The 15450-nt window shown below is 36.2% G+C and overlaps 1 protein-coding gene across 3 annotated transcripts in view; it reads right to left on the bottom strand.

The window, feature by feature from the left end:
- Positions 1–5112: 5112 nt before the first annotated feature.
- Positions 5113–15450, bottom strand: part of klhl5 (kelch-like family member 5) — a 75334-nt gene continuing 64996 nt past the window's right edge. For all 3 annotated transcript variants that reach the window (XM_084401755.1, XM_084401756.1, XM_084401754.1), the window contains 4 exons: positions 14799–14961; positions 14481–14693; positions 6013–6184; positions 5113–5461 (listed from right to left, as the gene is read on the bottom strand). In XM_084401755.1, coding sequence (XP_084257881.1) covers positions 5405–5461; positions 6013–6184; positions 14481–14693; positions 14799–14961 — 605 coding nt within the window. In that variant the 3' untranslated portion in view covers positions 5113–5404. The remainder of the gene's footprint in view (positions 5462–6012; positions 6185–14480; positions 14694–14798; positions 14962–15450) is intronic.

Here is a 15450-nt window from a genome sequence, read left to right as displayed (position 1 = left end):
ATATAATGAATAAAATAAAATGTGCTGTGAATGTGATTGCATAACATATTATTGACTGAATGCATCAACTTGCATATAAATGGGTTAATGTACAATTTACCCTGAAAATGATATATATTTAATATATTGTTAACTGTAGTCTACTGTAGAGAATGGTGTTTTGCGTAGTGCTTGCATCAGACTTGGCCTGAGGATTAGGTATAGGAGTGAATGGTTTCACTGAGTGGGCCTCAAGTACCACTTTGACATTCTTGAAACTGTTATGTCCTGTTCCTAGACCACTAGGGGGCAGTATAAGATGCTGTAAAATTTCAGATGTATAGATTTGACAGTGAACTGGGTGTAGAAGTCAATTTTAATAAGACACATACCCCAATTACATCAGCTTGATATTACACTGCTTCAGCCAATGTCCCTTAACTCTCAACATGAGTCACTATATCTGATTTACATTTATCAAAAATAACGTTACTGCCTGATTGTAGCTGCCTGAAACATAAATATACTACCAGGCCCTAATATAGGCTTTCTCCTCCACTCCTCTCTGCCAGTTTGATCTGCCCAATAATAATAATAATAATAATAATAATAATAACAAGAGTGGAAGATTAATTTACAGTCCTCTGTTTTGGGTCATCAAGTTGTGGGGAAAAAATTATTGTTTTAACTATTTTTGCCCGTACAATTTAAGTCAATGGGGTTCAAAACTGAAACTCACAGATTTTTATTAAATGTAAAACAACAATTATAACAACAACAACAACAAAACCTTCTTTTATGTTCCACAAAATACTGGCTTAGCAGTGTTATTTTAGCATTTAACCTTTAATAAATATATATAGATACATATAATTTTTGTTTAGCTTTAATTTATTTCTATTTCAGTTTTAGTTTTATTCATTTAGTAATGGCAACATTTCTCTGTTTTTCGTCTAATATTTATATTTTATTTTATTTAAATTAACTTTTTTTTTTTTCTTTTTTTTTTTAGTTAACAATAACATTGAGTTTTGGAGGGAGTATGGTGAAAAAGTTTTTGGGTGAACTTTCCCTTTAAGTCCAGTCCACCTTAAAAACAACGACTGCACCGAGGGGAATGAGGGATGGATAATTTGAAGTTCAGCTGCGGCACTGACCCATCTTTAACTCTTTTCTTTTTCTAGTCACAGAGTGATGCATGAGGGCATGACCTCAGATGTTTATCAGACCCAATGGTGAAGCTGCCCACCTCTCCCCGTCAGGTCTAATTTAGTTCCTCTGCAACCTGTATCACAGTTAAAATCAATGGGCCGTTGAGCCATTGTCCCAGGAGACCTGCCGCACACTAAAGCACAAACACAGGCCAAAATGACATTCTTTTACAGTTTAATAACCAAAAATATTCATAAATCAAACAAGTGTGAAATGTAAGAAAAACAGTTGCGTGGACAGCAATTCATATTACAATAAAAAAAATGGTGTGCCTTCCATCTGCACAAGTGAGAAATGCATCCATGATCATGACTACAACATATACATAACAATATGCAACAATATGCATAACATTAAGTAAGATTTCCTCGTGAGGTCAGTCACTCTTTTCACTGATACAGCTCCTAATATTTAAGATGCAAAAGATGACAAATACAAAAAACAGTAGTGTATTCAGTGAGAAGATGTAATGCCGCCTCATGAATATATAAATATTCTTATCCTATATGTGTGTGGGTGTTAAGCCAGAGGTATTTACAATAAAATCAATGGAATTTTCTCATAACGGAATGAAACGGCATCCTTTTTTAAAAACAAACTGTTTACATTTTCCATAAGATTAAATTTAACATCGTATAGAATAAGTATGTGCTCTATGTACACTGTACATGTTCACATGTTTTTGTTTTCTAGATACTGTGGTATCTTCTTATGATATATGTTCCCAATATGTATGGTACCCAAAGCAAATGAAGTATATCTGTGATTAGCCAATCAAACTATAAACTATTAAAATATATTTAACATCAACAAAAAAAACTACTTAACCTCACAAAGGCTCTGCTTTGGCTGAATATGATTATGCTACAAGATCATATTTTAATATATGATGACCTGTCAATAACAGAACACATATAAAGGGACCATGACACTTTTGAAATATGCAATAAAATATAAATAACTCTGACCGATATGATTTTTAGAGATGTAACGTGGATATTACCCCATCCTGTTCGCTCCCAACGAATCAAACCAATGCAACCCTTCCTTTGGAAGCCTTTCATGTACTCATATCGCATAAAATATCATAGCTGCACAAGTATGATAAAATAATGTACATATATTACAGCTTAATGAAGAAATATAATAACAACAGCATGATGTAGAAAAAAGGCATTACAGCAACAATGGTGTTATAGTTTCTAATATCGACTGAATGAAGAGAATCTAATGTGAATATCCTAAATGATATGTGGTGATCTCTGATCTCAACTGTTCCCTTATTTTGATTCTGTTTCTCTTTATATGCAAATCTGTACACTTCTCGTTCTTCGTTTAAAACACTGAAAAGGATCTTGGGATTTAGAAAACTAGATCAAAATACCAAAACTGCTTTCTCCAACTTCTCAAGCTGCACTTTGTACTCAGTATGGGGTTTAAGAGTGTGCCACTAACAAACACACACACACACACACATACGTTTTATCGGGACATTCCATAGAGACAATGATTTTTATACTGTCCAGACTGTATTCTGTCCTCTAACCTACCCATCATAGAAAATGATATGCATTTTCACATTTTCAAAAAATATCACTTAGTATGATTTATAAGCTGTCTCCAAAAGGACAAGGATTTTGGATATTGTTCCCATAATGTAGGGTTTACCAGGACCACACACAACACATGATGCTTTCTCTTTTCATATAAGACAAACCCAGAGATTCACAGGGAGTTATACACACACACCTGACCGAAAACGAGAGGAAAAAATGACCAAACAGGAACAGATACCCTGGAAACCAGACATGCCGTAGTTTTTAAAAACAAACGGGTGCACTGAAGCGATCAAAGGAGTTGGTTTAAAACTCAGTTCGCTTCTGATTCTGCATCTAACAGCACAAACGCACGCACACAAAAACAAACATTTTATCTCACCATCAAAGAAAATGCTCTGGGTATACTGCAGAAAAAATAGATTTTCTTAAATCAATATTTTTGTTTTACACCATCCTTTGAACATTTTAAATTGACTTGGGAAGCAAACCAGTCCAATCTATTTTCTTAAACCCATTGGAAAATAGTTTTTCATTGTTTAATGCATTGTTTAACCATGCTATATTTGGCTACATTTACACTTAAAAAAACCTGAACCATGACATTTATTCCAGATACATTCTCTGAAAGCAAGCCTTGATTTCTTATACAATTTTGCTTTCCAAATCAAGTTATTATGTACGAATGTTCAGATAATTTTACTAAAAAACAGTGACAAAAATACTGTTTAGGAAAATGATTTTGCAGTGCACACAAGGGAGGAAATGTTAGAAAAATCATTAAATGTGTCAAAATAATATCCCAAGACTGCACTTTAAAAGGTCTCTCAAAACCTTTTAACTTGATATTTCCCAGGTATCTGTGGTGCATTGAAAGATGGAAATTGGGATGTAAATTTAAATCGTGATTAATCTGGTATTTTTGCCTCCCCAGCAGAATTTATTTCTATTAAATGGACAGTGACCTAGAATCCAGCTGTAATTGTGGAGATAAAATAGAAACACTATAAATAAAGCATTGTGTAAGCCATGAGGAAAAACCCCACATTAATGATTATTTACAAAGATCTGTTTTAATCTTTTGCTAAAGCCTTCCTTTACTCAGCAGGGGACCAGCTATAGAAATCTCAGTTTGTCTGGTTAACTTCCTCCGCTGAGTAATGGGATGCGTTTCTAAATTCAAAAACTAGAAAGAATGATTCAGAGTTCTGAATATGCATTAGACCTTGTTATGATGTTCTTTCTCTGAGCTTGAAGCAAGTTGGGAATAAGGGCACAGTATAATGAAGGATTGTGTTACTCCCTTGTAGGTATAATTACCATATTCGCATGCAATATTGCTGATATGCTCTAACTGTGGGCAGGTGAATTAAATATAAATAGAAAACATACTCGCTCACAATGGGCTGATAATGTCAAAGTGATCTCCACTCTCAGCATGCGGCCTGATTTCCATCTCTCGTCTTCCTTCCCAATTGTGGTCCTATCCATAGCTTCCTCTCTCTTATCTTTTCTCCTCATACTTTCCATTGTATTTGCCTGTCTAATATAGACACATTTGCTAGATTTAATGTGATTCGATCAGTGCTGTTTGATCAAATCTCAAAATCTCTTTTCTGCTACAGGACTGTTGTTCTGACCTGTTCTGTAAGAAAATCAGCATGCTTAGTGAATACAACTAAATCTAATCAAGAACCGCGGTCACCCTTGATTTCACTGTTAAAACAGTAATAATAATGCTTGATTTTAAAATAGATGGAAGGAAATACACACACACACACACACATACATACATACACAGTACAATCCTTGTCTGGTTCTCTCTCCCGCACTGTTTTTCCCTAGAGACACTTTACTGCACTCCGGCTATTCTTAGACGACAGACCATTTCTACAGAGAAAATATGGCTGTGCACATTACAGTTATGTTTTAATTGACTCTCTCTTAATAATTCTTTATCATTACCACTCTGTTTCTTCTCTTTGATGTATTAAATATTGTAGTTTTAAATCCGGCTATTAATAAAGCCACCAAAGTAACTATCTAGATGTAATAATTATTTGCAAATTGCCGTTCAAAAGTTTGGGATCAGTACGATTTTTTTATATATTTATATATATTTTTTAAAGAAGTCTTTTATTCTCACCAAGACTGCATTAATTTGTTTTGTTTTTTTAAAACACAGTAATATTGTAAATATCCTTACAATTTAAAATAACCGTTTTCTATTTGAATATGTTTTAAAGTGTAATGGCTTCCTCTGCTGAACAATTTTTTTTAAAGAATATGGGTAACCAAAACAGTTGATGGGCCCCATTGACTTCCATGGTATAGAGAGAGTAAATTATGACAGAATTTAAATTTTGGTTGAACTATCCCTTTAATGCATCTTTGCTGAATAAAAGAGAATAAATAAATAAAAAAAATCTTTTTATATAGCTACATATACTATATAGCTATATTTACCATATATAGTACCAGAAGGCATAAAGGAAGACCACAGTTGAGTATTCAGCTGTATGTCAGTAAGTGTGATATTCTCTGCTCTGGTCAGCAGAAGCTCAGATCTGTCTGACTCTGGAAACACTACAACAAGAGCACTGGAGGCTTGTACTGCAGAATGGTCACCATGGAGATGATTGACAGCAGGAGGCATTTCAAAGCTTTACAGCAACCACACAAGCTCCGGCTCGACCCAAACACAACGGCGCCACCTGGAACAAAAACACAAATCCCGATTAGAGAGAATGGATTCGACTTCACAAACGGTCTCTTTGGCGGTGCATTTATGGGATTGATCTTCTCTCTGTCAACACACACTGCTTTTTTTGCTCCCTCTCCCGCTCACATACACTTATATGTAAACATACATCGTCACCCACACACATCCCGAGGCTTGTTTTTTTTACAAACGAAACAATGTGAACTCTCAGCATGTGGCCGAAGGAAATGTCGCCTAAAAACATAATGAGAAATGAAGCCCAGGAGACATCAGGCGGTTGCTATAGCGCGAGGTAATAACAGACGCTGTGATGCAGAGAAGAGCTGTGCTTCTGTCAAAATGATGGAGGCCCTGCATTTACATAATGAACAAACAGCACCGTAAACAAACAGCGGCAGGAGGAACGAGGCAGAATCAAACCGTAACAGAAACCGGAGCTGTTTCTTGCACGTGCGACATGAAGGGAACAGAAGTTGGATGAATAATGTAAATGTGCAGATATTAGAAGAAAGTCAGGCAGATGGACAAACACAAAGCGCTTACCTGCGTCCACTCATTGGTTTGAGGATCGTAGGCTTCCACTGTGTTCAGGTACACCTGCCCATCATAACCACCGACAGCATAAAGACGGTCCCCGAGAAGACACACGCCAACAGCGTCTCTGCTGAGGCTCATGGGAGCTACCGCTGTCCACATGTCCGTCTTCGGGTCGTACCTGAAAGAAGTCGTAAAATAGTAATTATATAGACAGGAGAAATCAGCCATGTTGATTTATAAATATATTCTCTAGATTTATATTTCGCTAGACCTTGCCATCTCTATAATACAAAAAAAGTTATAGCGTCACAGTCCAGCTTAAGTAAGTTCAGTGATGTTTCATTTTTGTTTTAAAAAAGTTATCAATTTAGTTCATTTATATAATATATATATATATATATATAGCTAGCTGCTCTGGAGTAAAGCGTGATGTCATCGTCCAGCTCAGTTCAGTTCTTGTATAATAGAGTCAATGCAGGCAGATCGATATTATTGTTGAATATTAAATTAAATGTTACATTTAATGTCCCCAACTAAGCAAGCCATGCCAATGGCAACAAAGGTGGAAAAATGCGACAGTGGCAAGGAACCAAAACTCCATCAGCATATGGAGTTATGGAGCTCATGTCATATAATTTCCTTTTGTCTCTTTCTATAGTCATCAGTAAAGTACCCATATTAGACTTGCACACAAATACTTTAATATTTCAAATCTTAAATTTAAATATAACAAATCAATCGTAGCTGTGAAGACATCTTCAAATTGAATTGTACAATTAAACCCTGACATGCCATCATTTTCACCACCCCGAATAATTTTGACCCAATAAAGTATAAAAACTTTATTAATCCTACAAGGGGCAATAACAATAGGGCTTAAAACACACATAACAGACTTATCTTAGACATATCCAAACACATAACCATATTAAAACAAATGGACCATATTAAAATATGAATAAATCACAATACGTATTACTTAATATAAAATAAATTATAAAAAGTTGTTGTACTCGTTTAGGAGAAAACAGCGTTGGTGAAAAGTGCTTAAAACGAAGCATGAGAAATGTTATGCGTGAAGAAAAAAAATCAGTTTGGGAATATTTTTATCGTGCGTTATTTACGTGCAGTCTGTTATGTTCTCACATTATTAATAATATGTGAAAATATTTTTAATTGTATTTAGGATACATAAAATGCTAGTTATGAAATAAGAAAAAAAATTGCCATTTTATTTAAAAAATGTCATTTTTACAAAAAAAAAAAAAATATTTCTGTCATTTCCACAACAGAATTCTATTGAATACAATATAAGAGTTCATCTAGCAAAAGTTCACAGTCCACAAGAAAGACCCATACAGCATGCAGTATATGGGGTGAGTTGATAAATATTTGATAATTTTTTCTCAGAAGGATATACTACCATTCAAAATTTGCGTTCAGTATTTTTTTTAATTAAATTATTACATTTATTCAGTAAAATTCAGTTAAAATTATTAACATACCTGCCCCGCCCCAAATCTACGTAGTTCATCTTAGATTGCATAATTGATTGGTGACGAACATGAAGCAGGGCAACAAGCCTAAAACTTTATGTGTAATAATTCGTTCATGATGTTGAATAAAAAAATAATAATTCTAAAGCTACTTTTTGCAATGTATATTTGATGCTTTTTTCATTTAACACAATAATGACTTTAAATGATCTTTTGGGGGTAATTTCAGAGCCAAATTTGATGTGTGATTATATTAATTAATCACCACATCGTGTAAAAATATATTACAAAATGTTTATTTCAAATAAATGGTGTTATTTTGAAATTTCTATTCATCAAATCCTGGAAAACAAGCATCACGGTTTCCACAAAAATATTGAGCACCAATCAGCACATTAGAAATGAGAATCATTTTTGAAGGACCATGTGACACTGAAGACTGGAGTAATGATGCTGAAAATTCACAGGAATAAATTACATTTTAAAATATATAAAAATAAATAGTTATTTTAAATTGTATAAATATTTCACAATTGTACTGTTACTACCATATTGTACTGTTATTACTGTATTTGACTAAATAAATACAGCCTTGGTGAGCATAAGAGACTTCCTTCAAAAACATAAGAAATCTGTTATGAGAAAAACTGTGCAGCTAAACAGGCGAGAAAGATACGCAGGAAGGAAACGTGTGTCTGTTCAGTCTCCTTTATGTCAGAAGTCCCGTCGAGCAAACTTTGACTGACAGAGACTGAGAGCAGTCAGGGTGCAAGAAGTGTTCAGCAGACAGACAGCTCTTTTAAACAAAGATGCAGCAGGGGCAGAGAGACAGACAGATGAGAGAAGACGATGAGCACGAGTCAGTCACACTAAAGACCAAATACATTCTAAGTCAACATAGTGTTTCCAAGACATGGCCAAGAGGAAATCACGCTCAGAGGCCACTAACCACCCAGAAAAATCATCCTGGCAGGCTTAAAAGTACATAAAAAGCAGCTCATAAAATCTAAATGTTGTGGAGCATGGTGTTCCTTCTCCTGGAAAAGAGCTTTTATCTGTTCATTTATTTGGAAACTCACTAGGATAAAACCACCCTTTCTTCACAAGTTCATGCATAAATCACAAGTGGGATTTTACCTACGCTGCTGTTCAAATGGATTCTCTCAATTTTTCATTAATACCCAAGCTCCCGTGTCATGTGGTGCTCAGACAGTGTGATGAAGGAATAAATGGCACTTCACACACGGGCTTCACTCATCATGAACTTGCTGCTGTCCGAATCAATAGACTCAAACACATAACACGCTGGCACATTTCAGAAGTGCAACTTAAGCAACGTGATCAATTACTAGAATGTGTCAAAGACTAGTCTGATGCTAATAAAAACTCTATATAAGAACAATACAATAATAATACATAGTAAATGATGTTCCATCTCTTACGTAGGATCGCATTTAATACTTTCTGTAATCAAGGGATAACCAATGAGGTTCATTCTCACGTGTCACGGCAGCACATCTGAGCTTCCGTTAACCAGATTTACTCAAGGTTCTCACGCGTCAAGTAAGTACGGTTGAGCTTGCATGTACAATATTTGAATATGCATTATCGATTTTGATGGCGTAATTATGACATCCAAACTCAAAAGTAGGACCCAGGCAACATAAGATTTGTTCATATCTATGCCAGTGGTACAGTACATCTCCATATTATTCATTAGAAGGTATGACCTAATGCTTTTTTTTGTCTTTCTAGCTCAAAACAGTGAGAATGAAGCTGTGCTAAAATGGTTGTTTTTATGACACTTTAAGGACATTTTAATGGTCTCTAAATGATACACACAAAAAAAATAACTCTACAGAGATCATGTGGCAATGAATTTCAGAATACGTTATCAGAGTTTGCACATTCCCCGACTTTCAACTATGAAACAATTACAAAGGAAATATCTCATACCCTTCAGTAACCTGCACTACCCTAAGTTTGTACTGTGCTCATTGAGTCAGTTTCTCTTTAGGGACTCATCTGTAGCACTTTGATGTAAACACATTTGTTCTGGGATTGCTATATTGTCTTCTTCATCTTCGCCTTGGGTTTACTAACCACAGTATATGACTGTTTGTAGTGACATATACTGGTATTTGCCACCTACACAAGAATGAGAAACTTCTTGTCTTTCTTTGGAGGTCTGCAAAAATCATAAATATTGAGTTTAAGACTAGCAGAGTTTCTCAACTGGTGAGTTGTGAGACAAAAATAGGTCTCAAGCCTGTGACTAAACCATTTAATTGCCCCAAAAAAAGAACTCCATCTCAGTTGTTGAACTCCATCTCATAGGGCTGCACAATTAGCAATTTTTCTGATAAAAATTGTGATTTAGGGGTCGCTAACCTCTTACAATAACCAAGGCGTAGGTTGATGACGCATAAGTGGAATTATGGACCTTGTCGCATTGCTGATGGATCTAAAAATGTTTATGGATGAGTGAATACAGAGATGTTTTTAACATGACTGTGGTATGAAGCAGGGCGCGATTGCTAATGAGAGACAGATATCAGCGCCACATGCGAGTCCCGCGGATATAAAAGAATAAGGACATTTCATTCTACCGAACTACCCGCAAGTGCTGAATTACTACTCACACAGGTCAGTTTATTAGACGAATGACACTTGTGAGGTAACGCAGCGCTTTTTCACTTGGTCTACACTATCACACTAAACTGCATTTGAGTGTGTTGAAAGTTATAATGTTATTCTATGTGTTAGTTTGTTGGCTATATGAGACTAGCAGTAAGCTAGATCAACATTAGAATAACATACTGATCATATTCTAACATTTCACCATGTTGAGCTATATAACATTGATTTGTTTTATGTACATTTGCTCACCTGTCTAATAAAGTAGATGCAAGAGTGGCCTGAAGTCCAAGTTAGTTGCGGATGTGGAGCTCTCGAAAACGCCACTCTGATATTGATCCTCGTTTTAGTTCTCCTTTTGTCCAAAATATACAGGGTTCGTACACCTTTTCCAAGGTCAAATTCAAGCACTTTTCAAGCACTTGCAAGGTCCATTTTAAAACTTTTTCCAGCACCTTACACCACCGTAAATTACATACAATACATAGTCAAAATTATTATTTAGTGTTTTTATCACATTAAAAGAGATAATGCTATAAACAGCCAAAATTGTGTTTCGTAATAACAGAAGGATCAAATATTTAAGCAAATCACAAGTTTTTTTTTTTTTTTTTTTTAAATGCATCACTGTCTAAGTAGATAATGCCTATGAATAATACTTTTCATTATATTAATGTCCAAATATTGCTTCCCAGATAATGTGATTTTCAGGCTGTAAAACTGAAGTAATTTCAAGGGCTGAAAATATGAAGACATAGGATTTGAACAGAAATATAGGTTTTGGGACACATTCTTGATATAGACAAGGTTTGAACAAAATCTGAGACAGTGCGACCACAACCTGTAATTCCATTTTAACCCAGAAGACTCTGACAGTGCACAGACACCTGCCTGATAAATAGCCTATATTAATTGAAAAAAAAAATTATATAAAAAAAAAAAATTCCTTGCCAAGACATATACTGGAATAGAGCAGTGCAAATATTGCATAAGGCCATCCTCAAGCTTACAGTCGGCTACTTGTATGACACTCCATCTGACACAATTTCTGTTCAGCAATCAGCGATTGTTGTTATGCACTGGGATAACGTTTGCAGGTTTTAATTTGCGGGTAGTTAACGTTACAGTTACTGTGCTATTATGTCTGTTTTGTTACTACCTGTGCTTAAAGACAAGGCTGGTAAGCTCAACAGTATTGACAATTATCGACCAATTGCATTAGCCAGTATCTTGTCTAAAGTACTGGAGAGAATACTGCTAACAAAGTTAGAAATGTATGTTCTTACTACTGACAATCAGTTTGGGTTTAAAAGAAAGCATGGAACCGATTTGTGTATCTATGCTCTTAAAGGAGAACTCCGGTCAATTTTAACATTGAGCTCATTTTTTTGTACATTTGGAGTGCTGTCAATACAGAGAACAACGACAAAAATCGGTGTTGCCTACACCGAGTTATTCTATTTTTAAAATTTGCACCCTGTTGACTTCAATGGGGCAAGTAGTAAACCTGCTTTTAGCCTCTTAACATCCTTGATGTGTCATTACAAGTGCACAGAAAATGTGAGTGATTCCTTCTGAGTGAACACGAGTGAATCTGACTGCAGTAGATGTGAAAGATATGTATAAAAATGATGTTATTTAAGCCAGCGCAAATACCTGTGTTTACATCCTGTTTTCGGTTGAAGTCCAAAGTAGTCGATTGCCGAGTTCACGCGCGTGATCATAGCAACTAAACCTATGCGCGTGAACTCGGCAATCGACTACTTTGGACTTCAACCGAAAAACAGGATGTAAACACAGGTATTTGCGCTGGCTTAAATAACATCATTTTTATACATATCTTTCACATCTTCTGCAGTCAGATTCACTCGTGTTCACTCAGAAGGAATCACTCACATTTTCTGTGCACTTGTAATGACACATCAAGGATGTCAAGAGGCTAAAAGCAGGTTTACTACTTGCCCCATTGAAGTCAACAGGGTGCAAATTTTAAAAATAGAATAACTCGGTGTAGGCAACCCCGATTTTTGTCGTTGTTCTCTGTATTGACAGCACTCCAAATGTACAAAAAAATGAGCTCAATGTTAAAATTGACCGGAGTTCTCCTTTAAAGAGATTGTGTCCAGGTATAATAGCCTGAATTCGCCCATGTTTTGATGTTTTATTGATGCGTCTAAGGCATTTGATAGAATCAATCATGAAAGACTGTTTGTAAAATTGCTTGATAGAGGTGCCCCTAGTGAGAATTTTTGTGTTTTGGTATGCCCATCAAACGTTTCAGGTTAAATGGGACAATGTTGTATCTGCTCCATTTCATGTCAGTAACGGAGTGAGACAAGGAGGAATTATGTCTCCTATTTTATTTAATGTTTATATGGATGAACTGTCAGACCAGTTAAATAGGTTAAAAACTGGCTGTCTTGTGGGCAACACTGTTGTTAATCATCTAATGTATGCAGACGATCTTGTCCTGCTCTGTCCTTACAGCGTTGGGCTGCAGCAGATGCTGAAAGTCTGCTCGCAATATGGCTTTGATTATGATATTAAATATAACACTAAGAAAAGCCACATAATGGTAGTTAGAAGCAATGAGGACAATAAATCAACTTTTCCGACTTTTTATTTGTCAGACAGCCCTCTTGCTGTGTGTGAGGAAGTTAAATACTTAGGTCACGTGATATCTAATGACTGGATGGATGACAAAGACCTATACCGTCAGCGCTGTAAAATTTATGCTCAAGCCAATATGCTCATAAGGAAGTTTTATATGTGTTCTGACTCTGTGAAGTGCTCTTTGTTTAGAACCTACATCACACCGCTATATACTGCTCAATTGTGGTCTAACTATAAGAAAAAGAGTATGCAGCAGCTAAAGGTAGCATACAATGATGCAATGAGGTTGCTGCTCCGTGTCCCTAGGTGGCATAGTGCCAGTCATTTGTTTGTGTCTAATAGAGTGCCAACCTGTGAGGCACTCTTAAGGCAACTGATGTTTGGTTTTATGTGTCGACTGGACAATTCAGTGAACCATATAATCGAAGCCCTAGTCAGTCCTCTAAAAAGCTGTTATAGATACACTTCGAAAAATACACATTATTTTTGTATCTCCTTTTTTATGCTGTATGTTGTGTTATATGGACCTGTGTCTGCGATAAAGCTTTATATATATATATATATATATATATATATATATATATATAACTTTGGCTTTGTTCAATGCATATTCCACAAATGAACGTGCCATAACGGACATGCAATACTAACATTACATTATCACACCAAGTACTCTCAGTCACTAATGGCCCTTTCAGACAGGACGCGCTATGACACCCATTTATTTCAATGGCTTGCGCCGCGTGAGGACGTTTTGTTGCTGCGTCGACCAAAGCGGAGCGCAGCATTGGTGAGCTTGCACGCACACCGCGCAGTCAAAGTTAAAAATAGTTCAACGACGCAACGCTCTGTGACGATTACCCGCGAGACCAATAAAAACGGGGCATCCAAACAAGCGCGGAAATCAAAATGAAAACTCCACCTCTTTTTGCTCTGGCCAGCATAGCGCAAATCGCTTTGTATCTGAAGGGCTACATTTGATTTCTCTATTTAATAAACAAACGATTCAGTCAGATAGTTTTTTTTTTTTGTGAAAGAAATACATTTACAATTTCAAGCAATTTCAAGCATTTAATCCAAAATTTAAGCACTTTTCAAACCCTGAAAACACAACATCAAAATTCAAGCATTTTCAAGGATTTCAAGCACCCGTACGAACCCTGTATATAACATTGATTAGTTTTAAGTACATTTGCTCACCTGTCTAATAAAGTACATGCAAGAGTGGCGTCAAGTCCAAGTTAGTCGCAGACGTGGAGCTCTCAGCATCTCGAAAACGCCACGCTGATATTGATCCTCGTTTTATTTCTCCTTTTGTCCTAAAGTCTGCTTGCCATGATTCATAATATTTGAACGAAACAACAACAGCGTGAGCTGTTTTTTTTTAGACGTAACGCAGTTGTCCACGTCTGTCGCCATGGTTACTGTGACAGTACAAGCAGAAACCAGGGATAACGCGGATATTATGTCATTGACAGACGACAAGTGAACAGGGACAGGCACTTTTTAAAATTGTGAATTTCTCTGAATTTACAAATTCTTGGAAACATTTAGGATAATGGAAGTACACAATTGAAAGAAATATATAACACCGTGCAAGTGGTTTTGGGATATTTTGATACAAAATTATTACATATTGTACCTTTAAAGCTTCTCTTTTGTTGACAACATACGGTTTATAAGAACATTGACCCCCGTTTCTGTCCCTTTGATTTCGGCCCTTTTTACCTTTCGACACAGTCTGACAGTCGAGATGCTAAGCTTGAGGCTGGGGCATCATGTCCACCAATCGCATACAGAAAGCCATTCCACGTCGCTACGCCAACACCGCCTCTGCGTTTGGACATGGGAGCGCAGCTGCTCCATTTGTTGGTGTGAGGATCGAAACACTCCACTGATTTCAGACATGAACTTCCATCCCGGCCACCCACAGCATACAGCCTTAAAAAAGAGAGACAGATGATGAGAATTATAGATTAAACAGACAGACAACAATGGCATACATGGACTCTGTTCAATTAGAAATTTTTCGCTTTCTATGCTTACTTGCTGTTTAAAACTGCAACTCCCACAGTGCTTCGAGGTGTTGCCATGGATGCAACAAAGCTCCATTGGCGAGCTTGAGGGTCCCAACGTTCCACTGTGCTGAGATAACTCCAACCATCATGACCTCCTACTGCATACATGGGGCCTTCTAACACTGCAACACCTACAAACACATGATCACAGATCGTATAAGCTTTCATTTGTCTTTCAAGCAAAATTCAAGTGTGCAATATGCTTGAAAATATCATGAAGGGTCCAATGATTTCTACAATGCGGAAAACATGGATGGATAGAATTTATGGTATAACATGGAATGTCATGAAATTTGGTCAAATTTGTATGAATAAATCAAAAGTAGGGCTATAGTCTTCAAATTGTGATATGGACTAGTATCTGTGAATAGAAAACCACAAAAAGACTGCCAAGTCTCCATGTTCTGCGTGTATTTGTGTGAATGAACGGCACAGTCTCATCTACTATAACATACTCAAGCATGTGTGATGCTCGTGGTGTTTTCAGCGTCTGCAGTCTCACTATATGAGGACATGAACACACAAACTTCATCACCAGAGATGCTGTGGGAGTCACTTCACCAGCATTTCACAATTTAATTTGACAAAACTATTGTCAAATACACATTAAAACTCAAAGA

This window comes from Rutilus rutilus (genome assembly GCF_951802725.1).
Source record: "Rutilus rutilus genome assembly, chromosome: 2".
Lineage (NCBI taxonomy): Eukaryota > Metazoa > Chordata > Actinopteri > Cypriniformes > Leuciscidae > Rutilus > Rutilus rutilus.
Note: the sequence above shows the minus strand (reverse complement) of the source record. Positions and strands in the feature narration are given on the sequence as shown.